The 21,409-nt window shown below is 44.3% G+C and overlaps 1 protein-coding gene across 8 annotated transcripts in view; it reads right to left on the bottom strand.

The window, feature by feature from the left end:
* Positions 1–17,492, bottom strand: part of WNK2 (WNK lysine deficient protein kinase 2) — a 184,993-nt gene extending 167,501 nt beyond the window's left edge. For 6 of the 8 annotated variants that reach the window (XR_008445649.1, XM_054034429.1, XM_054034428.1 and 3 more), the window contains exons 1-2: positions 17,012–17,491; positions 15,530–16,294 (exon numbers count right to left, since the gene is read on the bottom strand). Coding sequence is in view for 7 of the 8 variants with exons in the window: in XM_054034429.1 (XP_053890404.1) it covers positions 15,530–16,201 (672 nt within the window). In the remaining variant the exon portion in view is untranslated. Of the gene's footprint in view, positions 1–15,529; positions 16,295–17,011 lie in introns of all 8 variants that reach the window. The other 2 variants (XM_054034431.1, XM_054034430.1) reach the window with 2 other exon arrangements.
* Positions 17,493–21,409: the final 3,917 nt, after the last annotated feature.

The raw sequence follows: 21,409 nt of genomic DNA, 5'->3' as shown, positions 1-21,409 counted from the left end.
AAGTTCTAACCTACAGCTCTCGTGCTATGACTAGCCATGAGTGCAACTTGCCAGGAATATTTTTAAAATCTTACCACATCCATGAAAGATGGTGCATGGAGTTATTGTGCATGTTACACACTGGAAGGGGTAGGGAGGAAGAATGTTTGTACAGTAACTCCTCACTTAAAGTCATCCCAGTTAACATTGTTATGTTGCTAATCAATTAGGGAACATGCTCGTTTAAAGTTGTGCAATGCTCCCTTCTAACACCTTTGGCAGCTGCCTGCTTTGTCCACTGCTTGCAGGAAGAGCAGCCCGTTGCAGCTAGCTGGTGGGGGCTTGGAACCAGGGTGGACCGGCACACCCCCTCACCCCCCAAATCAGCTCCCTGCTTCCCTAAGTTCCCAGTGCAGCAGCTGCCCAGCAAGCCAGCAATTGCAGCTGTCCCTCCCACCCCTACTGCCATGTGCTGTTCCTGCCCTCTGCCTTGGAGCCGTTCCCCGAGACTCCTACTTTATGTGGGAGGGAGGAAGGGAGGGGCTAATGTCAGGGTGTACCCCCTGCTCCTGCACCCCACTTACCCCATCTTCCATAGAGCAGGGGACACACACACACACACACACCAGGGTTCAGGACGGAGGGAGCTTGCAGCAGCTGAGGTCTCAGCAAGCTGATCTAATTAACAAGGCAGTGTACTTAAAGAGGAAATGCCTCTGAGATGCTGCCTCCCCTCCCTCCGTTCCTACTGCCTTGTAGAGTGTGAGAGTTAACCCTTGAGGGCTCAGCCAATTGCTAATTCATCATTTAGCAGTAAGGCATTTCCTGGGAAATATCCCACCCTCTGACTCCTCCACCTCAACTAAGCTTCACAATCATCATCACTGTGTACCAGTATTAAATTGTTTGTTTAAAAGTTAGTGTGTGAGTGTGTGTGTGTAAAAATAAATAAAATATAATATAGTCTTTTGTCTGGTGAAAAAAATTCCCTGGAACCTAACCCCCTCATTTACATTAATTCTTAGGGGGAAATGGGATTCGCTTAACATCGTTTCGCTTAAAGTCGCATTTTTCAGGAACATAACTACAACGTTAAGTGAGGAGTTCCTGTATATCGAAAGGGACATAACAAAGAAGACAGAATGAAGATCCAAGACCACTAACAGGCTACAAATGTCCAGTCCAGCTAGCTCTTGCCAGCTCATTTTACTCCTCCCCACACACTCTGGTTTGTATCATACCTAGTATTATACAGAGACAAATGATCACATCCATAAAAGCAAAGGAATAGTGGTTGGTATGTTTAATGCATATTTTTACATATAATCTTAAAATTTCCCACAAGAAACATGGCAAAAACATTAACATAATTGTGTAGAATTGCTTTGTTTGCCAGAAAAATACATGCTCTTGTCCTCCATTAGAAGTCAAGGACAGTATACGCTTTTATAGCGATTGATTGAGAGAAAAGCAAGTCTGTTTTACTGATGCGACACTTGCTTTGTCTGCAATGCAATTTCCAAGACAAAAGGAAGCATTGTTATGAAATGGAAGAAAAGCACGTTCAAATTCACGCAAAATGGCAATTTTCCTTAATTCAGTAATGAAGAGCAAAAACAATGCAAACAAACATTTGGAATCAACGTACTTTTACAAGACCTAGACATTACCAAATATTTCAACAAGGAATAAACCAGTATAGTTCTGCAGCACAATATAGTATGTCAACTCTGACTTTCATGTTTTTCTCCTACACAGTTCTATTTTAATAGACAAAATTGATTCAGCTTAGCAGACCCAGTTCATCTGTATTAACTCCATCAAGTGCAGAGGTCAACTCAAAACGCTGCTTTGATTGAAAGATTTAAACAAATTGGAAAAGCCTTGCCAAAAGTTGCTTCATATGTCAAAATATCATAATTATAAGCCCCAAAGCATATGCCAGAAGAGCAAGGAATACATCCATTTCAAGGACATACTATAGCAATACTCATTTCACATTTTTTATGGAAATAAAGATTTAGTTCTCTGCATTTCTGAAGTGGCAAACTGGCATTTGTTCCTTTTTATTAAAGCTCTCTGTTTCATAAAGTGTAAGTAATCTGCTGCTTTTGGCTAAAGCAAAAAATGCCTTCAACTGTCCTTGCATCACTACAACATGATGAATTCTAATGTATTTGAGATGCACAAACAACGGTGATCAGCAGCCAGTGATAGAAACTGCCTACACTGAGGAATCACATCGTGTCAAGGCCATCAGCATACGAAGAGGTAATGAAAAGGCAAAATACAACAAAAAAAGTCATTGCTTTTTTGATATCTGTATACTATGTATATTTTTAGTACAACAGATTAAAGTTTACTTGCATGTTTCTAGTAAAATCCATGAAAGGTTAAAATTATTCCAAGTAAAGAAAGAACTAGTTCTAACCAATTGGTTTCCAGAACAGTTTGAACTAAAGCTGTTTTTCAGAATTCAAAATATAGGATTAAAGACAAGTTAGCAGAAATTGTGTTAACTGTACATCTGTTAACGGATTTAAGGTGTTGCAAGAAAAATACAGTTTAACAGAGGGATGCCCAATTCCCTTTTGACATCTTATTTAACCATTTTCTTAGAGTAAAATGCTCAGAACTAGACCTGTTAAGGAATTAGTTTATCTTGCTCAAAAGAAAAGTAAACCAACTCTGGTAGCCTGTTTTTCTTTTCTTTTTTAAGTCACAAGACACTAAGGATCAAATACCTTTTTAAGAATGTATAATTTTCCATATAAAAACAAATTTGGACATGGATCAAACTAAGTTTACAGAAAGTAGACAAAAATATGTTATTTGAGTCCATCTCTCTCTTATCTTCCTTGAGTTCCTGAATAAGTGTTTTGTATCCCTCTATAGCACAAACAGCTGAAGAACAGATGGCATTAGGACTTCAGTTACTCTCTCCTTGGTAGCTTAATCCGTAACACGTGTATCCCCACAACAATGGCTGTCAAAGGAGTCTTCCATTATTCCTATGAATAACCAGGATCCAAGAGGTACATTACAGTGTACAGTTCAGCACGCAATAATTTATTGTAAGTCATGTCACCATGTATACACCACTTGTATTTTAAATCTGAACATATATACGCGCAGACTATTTTTACATGGCAAGCAGAGTTTAAGAGGGCACAGTTCCATTGACTTCAGAGCTGTGCTTATTTGGAGCAAGTCAACTGACTGCTAGAGACCTAAATAGCCATTTAAAAGAGTCTGTAGTCCAAGTTCTTGATGAGTCAGACCTCAAAACATAGACCAATCCCTGGGGAGGCTTGTTAGTGGCTGTTTTTCTACAAAAGGCACCAGAGCAGGGCAGGAACCAACAAAGTTCCCATGGCTTATGTGTGGAAGCAACAAGTCGCCTTAGGCTCCTAGAGAATGGTACAGGAGTTTCCCCTCCCACCCACCCCAAGCACTTCTGTGATGCTTCCCGGGGGCTGCCCAGGACAGTGAAGCACTATGTTACCATCTGCCCTTAGTATGAGGAAGCCTTGTCTGTGCCTACCTAGGGTCAGGTCTCCAACACTATCAGCCACAGGCAACACAAGCACACCTCTCTAGACCTCCCCAGGTCTTGTTCTCTCTACAAGTTAGCAATAGGCACATTCCAGTCCTTGAGCTCTCTGAGTGTCTTCTCCCTGGAGGGTCCAGCCCCTGTTCCACTGAGCACTGGCAGTGCTCACAGATCTGCTTCTCCCAAAGAAGCAATATACCCCAGCTTACCAGTTCCACCTCAAATCACCACTCTGCTTGACACACAGCACTTAGATATGTTTATAGCAAAAACAAGTGAAAGTTTATAACATAAAATATAGAGATTCCAGTGACAGCAAGCACAAGTGTTGGAAACAAATGGTTACAAATAAAGTAAAATCATAACACATTCTAGAACCTAGGCTTACTTAACTATTACTTTCCTGTCTTACAGGGTAATTAATGCTCACCCAAAGTCCTTCCAGCCAGACTTGGCTGTGATCTTCCATTCATCAGACAAGTCATGCCTCCCGTGAGAAAGATCTTGTGTCTGTTTGCACCCTCTGATATATCAGACTAATTCTTTGATCTTAGTCATAAGCACGACACCCCCCCTGCTAGTTGTTTTTTTCCTGTCTATTCCTTTCTTGTAGATTTTGCAATCAGCATCTGGCTCAGTATACAAATATGCCTAGTGTGAGAGAGACAATGCACAACACACACAATCCAACAAGAGAGAGAAGCCTCTCCTGCCTGCTGTCTGAAAGGAGACTGTCCAAGGTGCGTCATTTCCTGGTGACCTGCCTCACCTGGAAGACCTTAAGACCATAATTTCCAGTATAGACACGCAACTCCTTAATCTTATCCGTACATGCTTTTGCAGTGATTATGACCACTACTGGGCTATTGGCTCTCAATAGAGACTTCACATGCCACCCTTTAGTCCAGGGGTCGGCAACGTTTGGCATGCGGCTCGCCAAGGTAAGCACCCTAGCGGGCCGGGCCGGTTTATTTACCTGCTGACGTGGCAGGTTAGGCCGATCGCAGCCCCCACTGGCCACGGTTCGCTGTCCCAGGCCAACGGGGGTGGCGGGAAGCGGCACGGGCGAGGGATGTGCTGGCCGCGGCTTCCCGTCGCCCCCATTGGCCCGGGACAGTGAACCGCGGCCAGTGGGGGCCGCGATCGGCCGAACCTGCCGCGTCAGCAGGTAAATAAACCAGCCCAGCCTGCTAGGGTGCTTACCCTGGCAAGCTGCGTGCCAAACGTTGCTGACCCCTGCTTTAGTGAATGTGATTATGCATATATCTGACCCAGGGGATCCCTGTAAAACCCCATGCACCCCCTCTGCCAGTTGGCACCAAGAGGTCGCTGGGTCACAGCTACTTAAGGGTCATGAGGCTTGGACTTCTTCCATGATGCAAACCAAAGGAGGTTCACAGGAAGTGGGGAAGGAAGACCCCGTGATTCCTTCCAAGATTTATGCTTTTGCCATTTTTCTCTCTCTATGCATATCCTGAGGTCTGCAGGAAGAAATGGTCTGCAAGAACACAACCCAGGACCATCAGCGGGCCTTCCCCTACTTCCTGTGGGTTTGCAAATCTGTAGGAGGAGAGAATTCCCTTAAGCCCCCGAAAGGCTCATAAGCTCCTTTCCTGAGGCTCAGCACCCCTGAACTCCCACAAGCCTTAAAGTCTGCTAGTCACCATTAACCTATTTTGGTTCAGAGACCTGACTAGACTGAAAGTGGTACACAAGCCTATTTTATTCAGACTGCGGGGAGTCAGTTTCTCAACTCGAAGACTGGGCCCCACCCCCTACCTCCAAATATCCTACTGCTTCACGGGACTGTCAGTTTCTCCTCCCAAGATTTACATGAGAGTTTGGCTTTGAGAGGCCCCAGGAGAGCTTCACAGTGCCCACCTGGGGGTGTAGGGAAGAATATTGCTATCTGCGGTGCTCATATGGCCCCCCATTAGGGTAGTATATGAGTTCCTCACAATCTTTAACAACACCCCTGGTTTCAGAGAGGGAGACTGAGGCACATAAACTAAGCAACATGTCCAAGGTCATAGAGGAAGGCTATGGCGGAGTTGAGACTTGAATCTAAGGGTACATCTACACTACAGGGGGGAGTCGATTTAAGATACGCAAATTCAGCTACGTGAATAGTGTAGCTGAATTCGACGTATCGCAGCCGACTTACCCCGCTGTGAGGACGGCGGCAAAATCGACTTCTGCGGCTTTCTGTCAACGGCGCTTACTCCCACCTCCGCTGGTGGAGTAAGAGCGCCGATTTGGGGATAGATTGTCCCATCCCGACGGGACGCGATAAATCGATCCCCGAGAGGTCGATTTCTACCCACCGATTCAGGCGGATAGTGTAGACCTAGCCTCAGTCTCCTGAGTCTGAAGCTAGTGCCTTAACTACTGGCCTCATCCTTCAAGGTGAGGCCGGACAAGCCTTTTATGGTTTGCAGGAGTGGACACTGAAGAACTACACTCCTTGGTAACCCCAAAGTAGGCCTAGGGACAACATGGATACAAATTTTTAAATCAGATTTTTTTTTTAAAATAAACCTTTTAAATACTAAATTTGAAATTGACAACCTAGGTTAAGGATCATATTTATTATAAAATATTAAAATAATTTACATTAAATACAAAGAAATTATATGAAGTAGTACGTACCTGCTGCCAAGTTTTGAAGTCAAATCACTGAACTGGGGGAAGTCATTGGCTAATGACCTGGAATCAGAGCTTATTGAAATACTAAACCAGCTTTTGACAGCAGTAGCCTCTTCTGCAGGTGCAGAGAGAATATGCATTCCAGTCTATTCAGCTAGTTCCAGTTCAAAGACTAGTTCATTTTAAGCTAAGAAACCAAGTGGGATTTGAAAAAGCAGGAAATCTTATTTTCCTCTTCCAACGTACTAATAAAATATAGGTGCAAGGGGATGAGATCTACTAGTTCTAAAACCTTGAAAGACATGTTGATCACAAATAATTAGTTCAATTAATTAACTACCAATAATACTTCCATTGCTTAATATAGGTTTTAAAAGCAAAACATGTTTTGAGAACATGATCTGGATACATAATTTTAACAAATGCTGTTTTTGTGCTTTATTAATTGAATTTGAATTTCCATCCAAATAGGGCTTGACACAAATTACAGGTAAAAAATTAATCTAGTGAATAAAAAAAATGCATCATTCACAATTTTCTACCATAACAAAAAGAAAAAATTAAGAGTCTGAATAAAATGAAAGAATGTAGATATAGTGCATAATCCTGGCTAGCAAAAAGAAGCATCAATTTAGTGCAAAGCTATGTTTAGTTGTAAATCAACACAATTTAATGGTTGCCAATCACTGAGAATCCACCTCTTTCAGAAAATAAAGTACAAATGCAAAACACAATTAAAATAGATTTTTTTTTTAAACTAAGGTTTCTTGCTTGCTCCTTTAAATCACAACTTAAATTGCTTTGTAATCAACCCACCTTGCCCAAGGAGCAACAGGCAAGAGGTTCATTACGCCCCAAGCTCAGTCTCAGAGGTGGGTAGCAGCAGCAAGAGATGGACAGGATTATTCTTCCTCTAACTCTGGAGGCCTCCAACCCATGTTGCAGCAACGTTTCATTCAGACTTTGGTAGAGGCCCCCAGACATTAGGGGGTAGATAGGAGCTACACTCATGCTTGTTTAACTCTAGTATTCTTTACAGAGCTGTACTCACAGCACTCCAAGCAGTGATGGGTCTGCAACTCTAGCTTCACTTTTACCTCCAAACTTAGTTATTAAACGGAAAACAAGATACTAACTCTGCATTCCTGAATGGACACTTCCAGTATTCCCCACACACCGACTGACTGAACCACTCACATTTCAGAACACTGAAGCTCACTCCTTCTGCGGGGCTGCCCAGCATCACATCCCGCCTGACAGTCAAGCATTTGGCAGCTATGTCCATACTCCCACAGCCCAGCTCAGATATCACCCATCCACATTTCCCTGCAGTTCTGCTTTTTTGGATGCCAGAAGCTACTGGCACCTACCGAGCAGGCAACCAGGCACCCTGCTCCTGCTGGTGCCAGCAAGGAGTAGTCCAGAGATGCCAATGGCAGCTGGAGAGAAAGGGGAAGGTGCCTGGAGAAGATGGTGACACCCTCTGCCCCTCTCCCAATACTAGCCTCAAGTTGCCTCTCACTGATCCCTGAAGGCCACTACACTAGGCTTTCCCCAACCCACAACCCCTGAGTGAGCAGTCAACTGCACCCCAGGAGCTCTACCGTTCCCTCCAGTAGCACCCAGGACCCTCTATTCCCACCAAATCATCCAGGAGTCCCTGCATTTACTGCCCCCCCCCCATGCAGCAGCCTCATCTAGAGCTCCCTAACCTCCAGCTGTTCCAGTAGCTACTCATCCAGTTACTCCCCAGACTGACCCTCTCACCCCCTTTAAGTAGCTATCCTAGCCCAAGCTACCAAGATTTGTTCCCATGTCCCATCCTCACCACTGCTCAAGGAAGAGCATATTGACCATAAGCTTAAGGTCATATGCAGATTTGTAAATATGCAAATTAGCACATTAAATATTTGCATAAAAGTTTACATAGAGCAGAACAAGCCTTGCAGCTATGCTTTAGGCCTAAAAATATTTCTCTACCAACTATGGACAATATATGAGCAAAGGGGGCAGAGTTCATTGCAGACAAAAATTGTAGTAATTTTCACCCATTTTCCTCTTATCTATATTTCAGACTAAATCTCAGATACATCCACAGTGTATGTTTTTACTAGACAAATATATAGCTGTATGTAGGGGGGTTGTAACCACATCAGTCCCAGGATATTAGAGAGACAAGGAGGGTGAGGCAATATCTTTTATTGGACCAACTTCTGTTGGTGAGAGACAAGATTTCGAGCTACACAGAGCTCTTCCTCAGGTCTGGGAAAGGTACTCCGTGTCACAGCTAAATACAAGGTTGAACAGATAGTACATATTCTAAGGGACCATGCAAAGTGAAGTGGCCCGTTTATACCCTTGTGGTTGTAAGACAAAAAGGAGGGTTAGTGGGTTACAGATTGTTGCAATCAGCCATAAATCCAGAATCTCTATTAAGCCCATGAATTTTAGCGTCTTGCAAAGTTATGAATTTAAGTTTCCAGCTCAATCACACTCTCTATATATCTAGCTGTTTAAAATATATGAAATTATTTTTGCACTTGAAAATAATAAGTCAAATTTAATTAAATTCTAAGTAAGTATCTGAGATTTGGCTCAGCTCTACTTGCAATGGGTTTCAATTTAAATGCTTCTCAAACCCAGCAAAGACAGTCTAATGTATTGGTATTTTAATACCACATTTTTACCTAGCTTTCTAATGGCACTGATAGCTATACCAACATGTGAACACTTTATGCTGTACAAGTTTGAGTGTTGTTTTCATATTAACATACTAAATAAAATTTAGACTTATTTCTTTCAAAAATCAAGTTCCATTAAATTAATTAACAATCAGAACTTAATAGAAATCACCCTTTCAAGAGTTCTCGTGAAGTTCAGATAAAGCTAGTCTGGTTGAAAGTTACTGTAATGTTATTGAGAAAGTCTTAATACAGATTTAGAACCCCAAGATGCAGGTTTCCCTACCTTCCACCAAGAACATTTTCTAAACTAGTCCTGTTAATTCAGACTATGAAGTCATTTTAATTGATAGTATTAGCCTATTAAGTATCTACAGCCTTTTCCCCGAGTCAATAAATGAAATAGATGTCAGCCTTTATGAGCTGTACGAACACCAAGCTAATGCAACAATGAAAAACTATTCTATCCAGAATAGACAGTTGCACTTCAACCACTTTTCAGATAATGTAACAGCTTGTTGAGTTATATCTGTGGCTGCTTATTAATTGGAAATATCATAAACACATCTTCAACTATATACAAACAAGAATTACCTTGCAACTATTAAAGTTGCCCATTCAGTGACCTCCTCCCTTGAATAGGGCTCCTCACAAACACAAGATTCCACCCACATGATCAAGGCCTTCGTTAGCATTTGGAAGACTAATTGGAACACTGACATTTCGTTGCATGTATTGAACTTTTTTCCTCTTACATTTTAATAATTCAAGAGTGGTCCCATTTAGCATCATGCTGAATATTTTCACTACTCAGCATTAAATGTTTAATTAGATGAAAGATAAACCCTATGTCTTCCTTTCATTAAAAAGTAAGAAGCTGGTATTAATACATGATCATTCTTGTCGGTGATTTGTTCCATTTAAGTAATTTTCAGTTTCCAAATTGTAAGCTGAGCTTTAAAGACAAATATCACTGTTGGAAACAAAGATTAGCAAATGCACATGGATCCAGAGTTAATGCTTTGAATTAAAATCTTAAAGCTAGTCTCATGTGCAACAGTAGAATATTGAAAAACACAATATTAAAATCAGTTAGTCATCAGCTAACCTGGCATGAGCTTCTTATGCAAAGAATATATCAAAGGAGTACAAATGTATAAAAGAAAATCAACATTGTTGGTTCTCAAAATATTGCAACTTGTGCGTACAGTTCTTTAATTCAGACTAATAGCCTAAAAGGAAAGTCATGGCAACATGAATCACCTGAGTTGCGTTTCTAATCAAAAAGAACAGGAGTACTTGTGGCACCTTAGAGACTAACAAATTTATTTGAGCATAAACTTTCATGGGCTGCAGCCCACTTCTTCAGATTATGCTCAAATAAATTTGTTAGTCTCTAAGGTGCCACAAGTACGCCTGTTCTTTTTGCTGATACAGACTAACAGCTGCTACTCTGAAACATATCTAATCAAGTCAATTATTTTAGTAAGGCATGTATCAGCCGTTAGAATATATCCAATGCAGTCCAGACACATTGGTGAAGAGAGTTGGGCATTTGACTGGTCAAAATTTTTTATTATATATATATATATATATTACACACACACACTCACATATATACACACACACCTACACGAAATATTTTAAAGCACTAGTTTATTAGAACAGTGACATAAAAGAAAAAGACTTTATGCTCACCAATAGCCTTAGCCTTTGATAAATCCTAATGCCTAATTACAAAAAGCAGTGTACTTATCTGAACTATTTCACCTCAGAAAATGCAACAACAAAATTATACGAGAAAGAATTATTACTTTTTAGCATTTAAACGTAAGTTATTCCAGACTGAACAGCTATAGAAAAATGAAATTAAACACACAGCAACTATAAAAGAAGAAAGTCATTTTTAAATGCACTTATGATAATTAGGCCAACTCTTCAAGCAGCTTAATGGCTGCAAATCTCTTCTCTGTGTTGGGGGTGGAGGTTTAATGATTGAACCCTCTTCTCCCTCTCCCACTCCCTTCTGAATTAATTTCTGTATATTTGTCTAGTCAGTTTAGATTGTAAACTCTTTGGGGCTGGTACATTCTTTTATCTTGTTTAATATGCTTTGTAAACAGCCATGTACTTTGTATACCAGGCCAAATAAACATACATACAATGTTTGTTCTAGAGAATTCCAGCCAATCAAGATGTTCAACTTGCAATTCATTTATTTACCTTCCCCCCCATCCCCACAAGTGGCATTAGCATGTAGTAAAGTGAGTGATCACAACATTTAAGTAGGCTTGCTACAGATGGCACCATGATGCAACCAAAATGGTAGGTTGTTGACACCTACAGTAGGGGATTCTTGCTGGAATATTTGGTAGTCAACTGACATTATCTGACCAGCTTGCCAAGCCTGTTAGTGGACTTTTTTATATAGGTACAGGAGGTCTTCAAAATGTAATTAAGAGGGGGGAGTCAAAATAAGATTTTGGCCTTGGACAACCATTTTAAGTGGGAGGAGGGTGCTTTAATAATGTTTACTGGTGATAAGGAGCCACTTCTCTGATCCTTTCATCTTTGAAAGAAGGACAAGCAAAGGATGTCCTCTTTCCCTACTAATTTTGCAACAGTGGCACAACAAACAAAAAAAGCTCTACATAGAAACCTCAGCGATCAGAATCAAAATAGGAACTGAAGAGCACTAGTGAGGACTACTCAGTGATGTAGGTCTGTACATGCCCCCCCCCACGAATTTTTCTACAAGTCCCAAAAAGGGACTTATATTTTCAAGCTCGTCGGCATGCATCTATCCAAAAAGAATGTTTAACCTGCATATTGGCAAACAGTAACATTCCTTGCTCATAAACTGAGATTATAGTTAGAAGGCACAGCATTTTGAAATATGGCTATTCTGAATTCTCAGTATACAGCTGCAATGTGCCACCAGTTAACTAGAGGAGGGCGAAAACAAGAACCTGAACCCTTTCAAACTTCAGCAAGCACCACAAATACCATCATCAATACTTAAGTTCCAGGCTAGATTCAACATAGTAAAGAAGTCTATTTTCTAGTTAAGATTTGGCTAAAAATCTTAATATCTTGCTCAGGCAAACTGAAACCCTAGTTTCAATTCAACTTTTAACCTGAACCTATCCAGGATTTCAATTCTACATCTTTAGCCCATCATTTCAATCATAGTTACCCTACAAAATAAATATATAATTCTTTGGAGTTAAAGTTTACCTAAAAATCAACAACTTGAAAAACGTTTCCAGTGGTGTAGTATTAACAGAGATTTCAAAAATGGCTCACAAAGCTTTCATCTAGATTTAAAAACAAACAACCCATGATTGGACTGAAAAAAAGCTGAGCAAGGACAAAGGAGTGATGGCTGCTTGGAAACTCAATCTATGAGAAGATAAATTGAAATATATTAGGGGTACATGCTTGCGGGCCAGCCTTAGAAAAATCAAGTTAGAGACATGAAGAGTATCATTTACTGCATCACTTTGCCAAAGCAGAACTTTTCTCTTTCCTACTTTATCTTCACTGAAAGCTAATCAAGTTACATATAGCAGAGGTGTTCCATTGGCTCTCATTCTCTAAGCTTCGTGTATAATTGTGATATGATCATACCTTTAAAAACCTCCCGGTATTTATGATTTTGACTGTATGTACTGCAACCAAGATTGAAGGAGTGCAACTGATCAGCATGGAAATGTAGGTATCTCACTGGGGAAAAGAGACAAGTACACGTGTGCATTTCCCCTAGAAGAAATCTACAGATGTAACATTCAAATTCAGCAATGTAAAAATTGCTTTCTGCGGTATGAAAATATCAAGATAGACATTTTATGTTTTCAACTGTAGGGTAATGATGGTTTTGTATCATTGATGGTTGCCACTTGCAACTGACCATGTTTCTATAGAGAAGTAAAACCAGAACCAAGTAGAATTGACCAGGTACATGTAGAAATGTTCAAAATGTTGTAAATAAGCATGACTACTTAGAAATGTCGATCTTAGACATAAACTGCATGTAACTCAGGATTATAAATGTAATACATAACTCCATCAATGTATAATGCTAGCTATTTGCTTCTCTTGCAAATAAAGGCTGAGAACATAGGCCTGACACTAAAAAAATATATTTAACAAAACCCGGCAGTCACCACTCAGTTACACTTCATTAATCCAAAACTAGTTTAGAAAGTAACTTGAAAATCTGACATCTCCTGGAAGCTGACCCTTCTCCAACATTACCGTCAAATCTATACAACTAATTGACACTGATTTGTTAGACGTGGCAGCCAGAAATACCCTGATGAATTCTTATCACTTATCCTGTATTTGTCTAGTCCAAAAATTAGACCTCTCAATTATAGAAAGAAGTCTGTGGAGAAGGGTGAAACAATGTTTAGTGGCTCCATCAGATTTGAAATGAGCGGTACCTCTGGTTTATAATGGAAGGCAAAGTAATGATTACATATCATTCTTCCATAAAAGACATTTTGAGCTATACGGGTCATCTGGTTTTTAACCCTCTTAATACCTTCACCACAAAGGAGCACATTCAAGATCTCCTACCCAAATAAAATGAGGGGTAAAAACAGACTAGTGAAATTTCACAGTATAGCTTACTGTACCCAATTGTAAAGATTCATGGAGGATTTAGATTACCAGAAGATTACAATTTGTAAAGTATCTATTTTCTGACATAATGATCTTTCTAAGCAGCTATGGATAGTCAATCTATTATAGATTTAAATATTACTCTAATAAAGCAGAGTTAAAGCAAAGTTGACAGTAAAATGAATTCCAAATTGCTGTGACTGTTCTGTTGTGACAGAATTTGCACAACATAGGCCACAATAAGATTGTCAGATCTTGGCCTTTCATTATATCCAAACATTCACTTAAAGAAAACATCTAGAAAATATTTTTAAATGAACCTTTAGTTATTAGAATAAAAACTTACACACGCTAATATTTTGCGCCCTCCAACCTAACCCAAACCGGAATGACAAAGCTGGCTTGGGATGATGCTCTCTCTTTTCCTCCCAGCAGCATGCAGCTTGACAAATTCTCCAATTGTCAATTATGCAGCTTCTCCCCTGTTTCTTGTACAGTCTCCCACATGCTATGGGGACCTTTTCTATCTTGCCTTTTTTCCTACTTCTCTTGCTGCAATATACCACAATACTGGCTCTGCAGCCCTTTAAAAAAATCCAGCAATACAAGTAAAGCTTTTATTTTACTGGCTCTTAACAGCAGAAATTCAAATGAAAAAAAAATTGAGATAAGAATTCCCTATACTTTTAATTAAACAATATGGGGTTGCAATGGATTACAAGATACCATACAATAAAATCAACCAAAGTGGCAAGGCTGTATGTCCACTCGTCTGCCTATCACAGGAGACAAAGTAGAGTTTACATTGATTTTCAGACTCAGGGCTTCCATTCTCTATCCTTTACTAATTGTACTTCGGCACTATTATAGCAGGAGGATTGATCCTGTATTCAGTGGGAGTTTTGGGTGCACAAGGAATGCAGGATTAGTGCCATGGCTCGATTTGAGGTACAGATGTCAGTGCCCCAGCAAAATCTATACAACACAACCTAGTTTAAGAGGTAATCTAGAAAGAAGATCTCACTAAAAGAAAAAAAACCTAAGGATCGAAAAAGTCACAACAGCTTAGGTCTCATGTCAATGTATATTATTAACCTAGGTGGAGTCAGGAAATAGATACCAAAAACTTCACCAAAAAAACTGGGGTACATCATGTTGCAATTTGTATGACCCACATTGTCTGTGGTGCATATAAGTTAGTATGAAAAATATAAAGAATTACAGGAATAGTTAAAATAATGTAGTGTCTATACCCAGAAACTGAAGAGTCTCAGGCCTTTAATTAGTTGTATTAATGTACTATTTCACCCTACAGGGCTCAAAGGCTTAAAAAACAAAAAAACAGAGATATACTTTGGGGGGGGGACGGACTTCAGTTGCATTTGTTCTAAAAGACATCTGAATCCACAAATTTTTGACTTTGCTGAAAGACTAACTCAGATATGGCCAAAAATATATAAGCCATGTTTGATTAGAAAGTGCTTCCCAAGTTTCAATTCAGAATGAGTTTGTGACAGCTTAATAACCCTTTCAAAATAGGAGGTTTCAGTGGGAAGAGACCCAAGACCTCCAACTCCCCCAACCCCCCGTTTAGATTTGTAAAGGAAGTAAATCTATTTTCTGCAATTGTATTTTAAGATCTTTTATGCATTTTCAGTTACAGCTAGACTCCTGCTAAATCAAGTTACGGATGTCTCAAGTGTCAGTTTGAGTGACATATAACTACCCCCTGAAGCCTCCTCTGACCATCTTTGGGCAGTCAAGGGAAGAACTCCTGACCTTCTCATCAGTCTCATCCTTAGCCCATTACATTGCCAGAAATTTCAATGATCAAGCCCAGTGCTCAGGGGGTTAAGGCAGGCAGGAGCCTACATAAGGTGGCAGATTCTGAGCCAATGAAAAACTCGTGCTATAGTTAGACGCAGGAGGATCAGCAGTGGGGACTCTAAAGGCTGCGTTTGCAGGTCATTGGATGGCACAGGCTGGGTCCTTAGCTGCCAGGAGGGCTCAGAGCAGAGAGGTGGCCAGGACCAGCCCAACTTACCTGAAGTTCACACCAAGCGACCTCCACCCAGGTCTCTGTGTCCAGCCCCTTGTAGACAGTTTTGAAGGACCCCCTGCCGAGCTCGATGTCAAACTTCAGGAACCGGCCATCGGGGGAGGTGGAGACGGCTTTCATGTCGGCCTCCTCCTCGGGCTCCTCCTTCTTGGACTTGCTCTGGTCTTTGTCCGACGGCTCTTTCCTCTCCGCATCCCTGCCCGGCTCCTTCTGCTCCTCGGCCGCGGCCGGCACCCCGGGGGCGGCCCCTGAGGGCTCGGCTGCGGGCTCGGGTGCAGCGGGCTCGAGCTCGGCCTCCCCGTGCCGCTCCTTAGCCCTCTCCGCAATGATCCTCCTGGTTTTGGAGAGCAGGACGATCCTGCGTGGCTCGGCCTCGGAGAGCTCGAGAGGAGGCTCCTCCTGGTCCGAGTCCACCACGCTCCTCCGCAGGAACCGCAGGTGGCCGGCTCTAGGCTCCCTGGCGCCGGGCCCGCGGGGAGGGGGGACAGGGGCCGGGCCCCTCTCCGGCACCGCAGCGGTCTCCATGCCCGCCCCGCTCCGGCTGCCGAGCCCACCGACGGCCGCGCTCCCGTCCGCTGGCGGGGGCCGGGCAGCAGCTGGAGACGCGCCGCCTCCCCCCCGCGGAGGTGCTGAGCTGGCAGCGCACCCAGTTTCCATTAGCGCTGAGGTTCCGGCTCCTGCCGCCGCCGCCGTCCCCGGAGCTGGGAAGTCACCATGGTCCGTCCGCGTGCGGGGCCCCGGCCCGGTCACCTGCGGGGCAGAGCGCAGCACACTGACGCACTGGCGGCCACCAGCGCCCCGAGCCCACGCCGCGAGCGCCGGCCCTGTACCCCGCCTCCGCGCTCCCCAGAGCCCTGCTGAGCCCGGCCCTGGGGAAACCTGCTCACCCCACGCGCGCACCCCCTTCCCCCCTCAGCCTGCAGCCCCGCCCTCCCAGCCGGCTGGCCCCTTTCCGCAGCCACGCTGCCCCTCCTCCTTCTCGCCTAGGTCTCCACGCGCACTGCAACCCCCCACGAGGCTCCCCTCGCGCGCTCCCCCCACGGACTTGCCCCCTTTCCCTCCCCCGCCCGCTGTGGCTCGCTCATCCGCGATGCTGCAGGCAGAGAGCTCCTCGCCGCAAAGCCATATTGGGACTCCACAGAGCGAGAGGGTGATGGGCTGGAGCAGAGGCCAATACCGCCGAACCAGCCCACAGAGGCCGCGACTGCCGCAGCAGTCGGAGCGAGGGGGTTCGTGCCGTTAATCCTTCGCCGTGGCGGCGGGGGACATGCATGGCACAAGCACCGCATCTGCAGCGGGGGGAGGGGGACATCAAACAGGAGGCGGCGGCTGATGCCTGCAAGCTGGGTCCGCACGTTCCCGGCGTGCCGAATGCGCCAGCCGGGTGCAGGTGCCCCAGCTGCACAATGGAGCTGCTGCCTCACCTGCGGGGCCCAACCCCCCCTCGCTGCACAGCCGGCTGCTCACCTTCCAAGGGGGGCCCGCCCCTCCTCGCAGCCATGGAAAGGGACCGGGCGCGCCCGGCCGCAGGGCTCCGGCTCCAGTAGCCTTGCACCGCCGCCGCCCCCTCTTCGCAGCCCGGGCGCTGCAGCCCTCGCCTCCCTGCTGCCTCGAGCCTGCACCTGCCCAGCGCAGCCTGGGGCCGGCTCCCCCTGATCCCCGCTAACAATCACTGGAGGGTTACGGAGCCGCCCCAGCAGCCGACGCCCCCTCCACTCCTGAGCAGCAGCAGGCACTTTCCCTCTGCAGGCGGCCGCCCCCAGCCCGGCCGCCCGGCGCTTTTGTCAATGGACCTCGCTCTCTGCTGAGCGGCCCGAGCTCCGGGCGCCTCCGCCAGCCAATGAGGAGGGTCGGGGGCGTGGGTCGCCGGCTAGACCCGCCTCAGGGAACAATGAGCGGGCTCGCGTCTGCCCAGCCCCAGCCGGCTTCACCCCGGGCTCCTGGGGCGGCCGCGAGCAGCACGTGTCTAGCGCCCCCACCTCCCCACCCGTGGAGAAGCGACGCCCAGGGAAGCTGCGGCCCTGCTCGGCGCCCTTATCCCGAGCGTGGGGGGAGCGGACGTCGGGCGTTCAGGGGCAGGGAGGATCAGATTGGGGGTGGGACACTGAGGAGCAGGTGGGGGGCTTAAAGGAATAGATCGGAGGTAAGGGATGGAGGATTAACTTGGGGGGTGCCGGAGTAGGTTGGGGTGCCCAAGGGGGCGAGGGAGCAGATGGAAGAGGGGAGCAGGCTCGATGGAGAAGCCGATCAAAGCATATTCAAGACAGCAGCCTACTCCTAGAGGTAGTTGGGACTTGCTGCAGCGCGTGCACAGCATGATGCTCCCAACCAGCGACTCTCCGCCTCTAGGGACAATTAATTTTTTCTCTCTTGACTGAGCCTGTTAGGTGTAAGTCTCAAACCACTTGCAGCTTCCCCCTCTCTTAAAAAACCCAACCAACCACCAAAGACTGGGCTGGTGAACTGCTGTCCCCGGTATGAACTAATCAGCATAATGGAAATAAAAGAGGCTGTAGTGCAAGGGAGGGTGGAGGAACAGATGAGCACTTTTGTTACATTGCACTGCAGTGTGTGTGGATGACTGTAGAATTGCAGACACACCTGTAGCCTAGATGGGTGGCTTCCCCGTCTCGCTGGAAGAGTAGCAATTATTTTTATTTAGATGGCATAGGGATGAGGACCCCAGTCACTAGACTATGACTCCACAGTGGCAGGCCTGTATAAACACAAAGAAATGGGCCCTATATCCAGAGCCAGCCTTTGGGTATGGCAAATCGTGGCAACTGTTCCGGGCCCCCTGCTTCAGTGTGTGTTGTGCAGGGGGCGCTAGGCCAGCTCAGGGGGAGTGGGGTTAGGGGTGCCTGGGTTGGCCAGGCCAGCCCAAGGGCTGGGGTTAGGGGGCCAGACCAGCCCAGGTGGCTAGCAGAGGGCCTGACACCAGCAGCAGAGGTCAGGCCCACACTCAGCGATAGGAAGCCCGTGTTGTATTTCTTTTGCGGCCTTGGGCTCAGCCTCCAGCAACGGCAGCAGTGACCCCAGCCCACCCGCCCACCGCCACACCAGCCACCAGCATCCCACTGTGGCCCGAACATGCCAGTGCCAGGCTCACCCCATCCATTGCCCTTCTGCCCCAGACCCCTCCCGTTTCTGGGACCCCCCAGCACAGGGGACCCCCTTGTCCCTAGGACAGGTGCCACCCTGTGACTCGGCATTGTCTCTCACCCCCCAGCACTGTTGTCCCTCCCCACACCAGATTTCACCTGTATAAAAAATGTTAAGGGGGGCCCATACAGGTTGATTTGTCCCGGGCCCTGCACGCTGGTGTATAATTGAGACACAGAGACCATAACACCCCTCCAGGTCTATTTACCATTATTTGAGCCACATCACGTCTAAAAAAGAATTAGGAATAAAATGAGAATTCATGGAAGGGATAGATAATGGGATAGAGAGCCTTTCTGCTCAAAAAGAAGAACAGGAGTATCCGAAGAAGTGGGCTGTAGTCCACGAAAGCTTATGCTCTAATAAATTTGTTAGTCTCTAAGGTGCCACAAGTACTCCTGTTCTTCTTTTTGCGGATACAGACTAACACGGCTGCTACTCTGAAACCTGTCATTTCTGCTCAAAGCTGCTAGTTTGAATTCACCACCTGTCAAAAATGACTGAAATCTCTACGTGTTGTTGGCAAGTCAGAAGCAACTGTAAAATAAGTTGGTGTTCTCAGTCCTCATGAATAATGTCCACATCACATAACTAGGTCACTACTCCTGACAGTGGTAGTGGCAGGAGAGATACAAAGCCCTGAACAGAGCTGAAGTCTAAACTCTTCTCCCCTCTGGCAGAGGTCCCTTTAAGTCACGTTTGAGACACAAGCACAGCCAATAGCAAAGCTTGCATGAGCAGTAGCTGTGGTGGTGCTGTTCTGTAAGTAAATAAAAGGGTTTCAGGCTCCAGCATTGTCAAGCTTTCAGATCACACTAACACACAAACAAAGCAATTAAGTTAAAAAAACTAAGAAGAAAGAAGGTCCAGCAATAAGTCTCCTACAGGTGTTATTTCAGAATATGAAGAACCTGGTTACCTAGGAAATCACAGATAATTAAAAGACAGACAAAGATTATAAAAAATGTAATATTTTATAAGAAAACAGATGGTATTTAAATGATGTAAGAATGGTGGTGCTTTCATTTTAAGAAATATGCTTAATGTTTTTGATAATTATAATTTCAGTGTTAATTGGTGCATTGTAATTTTTTACTGAAGTGCTCAGACTTATTACTTATAATTATATTTGAAGGACTTAAAATTGTGTTACAACTGGAAGTTTGCAAATGTATATAAGAAAAGGAAAAATGACTTACTGGTAATTCCGTATGTCACAATCTCTTCTCTATGGATAGCAGATTACAGAACAGACTATTATAATGCTACCACGAGAGAAGCAAGGAGTGTGAAAAGCTCTGAAACCCTATTGCTGGTTATTATAAGATTGACCAAGAACAATCTCTCCAGCTAGAGAAATATAGAAAGAAACAGCCTACAAGAAAATAAAATAAGCAGCACACACCAGCCAACAAGGAGGATGGTATGATGTAGGGTAGAAGAGAGAGAGTGAGACAAACAATTAATGAAAGTAAATTTTCTCTTGTTGTACATACTTTTTTCTTTCCTCCTATGACAGTGGATTAAAAGGACAGACAGTTTATTAGCAAATAGTAATCCTGGGAGGCAAAACTGCCAAATTCTGCTGCTGACAAGAACCTGCAGCCAAAGAAGGCACCCTGAGAAGCAGAGGCCCAGTTGATAGTGACATAAAAAGGAATGAAGAGATGATCATGGTCATTGCTTTACACACCTTGGAAATTAGTTCCTTAGCATGCAGTCTATAAAGGGACAGCTTCTCTAGCCAAACAGCATCTGACAGGCTACCAGACTGGTCAAACCCTGTGAGAATGCAGTCTCAGACCCACATAGCAACAGCGACTTGTTCTTGTAACCCTCAAAGCAAGGAAACAGTTACCTTAATTTTTTGAAGTTCTGAGAACAGGGATGATAAAACTTGAGAACCTGCTTACATCCACCAAATGCAGCCTCTTGGCATTGTGTGGTGGGGAAAATACCAGATTTGGATAGAGAAAGGAAGTGCTAAGACTAAATAGTTCAGGCGAAATTGACTATCCACTTGGGAACAAGTTCTGGAGAAAGCCAAAACAACAAAAATGCCCTTCTGTAAAGAGAGAAGAATAAGGGAGAGAGATTATGATAATTTGATTTACTCACTCGTTTGGCTTAGGTCACTGCAATAAGTAGGGCCATCTTAAAGGAAAGAAGTCTACTGTAAAGGCTCAAATTTGGGATACATCAGAAACTGGGAGAGGAGGATCAAGTCCTGTTGAGGGATTGCTCGATGAATCACTTGCCTTTGAGACCCTTCTTGAACAGGGACAAAGAAATGCAAAGCTTACTAGGGTGAGCAAGATAAGACAGTAATGCTCCTGGTGCCACACCAGACCATGAAGATCTTCCAGATCTGAGAGTAAATGTAAGATGTAGAAGGACTTTCCACTACTCCCCAGACAGTCTGGAACTTCAGTGGAGAAATCCTCATTAAAGGAACTGCTCTGTTCAATTTGCAGGAGCCAAGCGGATAAGAAGGTGGTTGCAGAACACATGGGTGGCTTTTGGGAGATACCACAACTTATTTTCCCCCCACTATAAAAGAAGCAGCCTGGCCCAAGGAAGCTGTATTCAAACCACACTGAAGGAGAGCATAGTTGAAGGAGCTCTGTAGAGCCAAACAATGAACACGATCATATATTGAACATCTGCACACTCTACAATGAGTAAAAAGAACAGGAGTACTTG

This window comes from Malaclemys terrapin, chromosome 7 (genome assembly GCF_027887155.1).
Source record: "Malaclemys terrapin pileata isolate rMalTer1 chromosome 7, rMalTer1.hap1, whole genome shotgun sequence".
NCBI lineage: Eukaryota > Metazoa > Chordata > Testudines > Emydidae > Malaclemys > Malaclemys terrapin.
The sequence above is the reverse complement of the archived record's forward strand: the minus strand, read 5'-3'. Positions and strand labels throughout refer to the sequence as shown.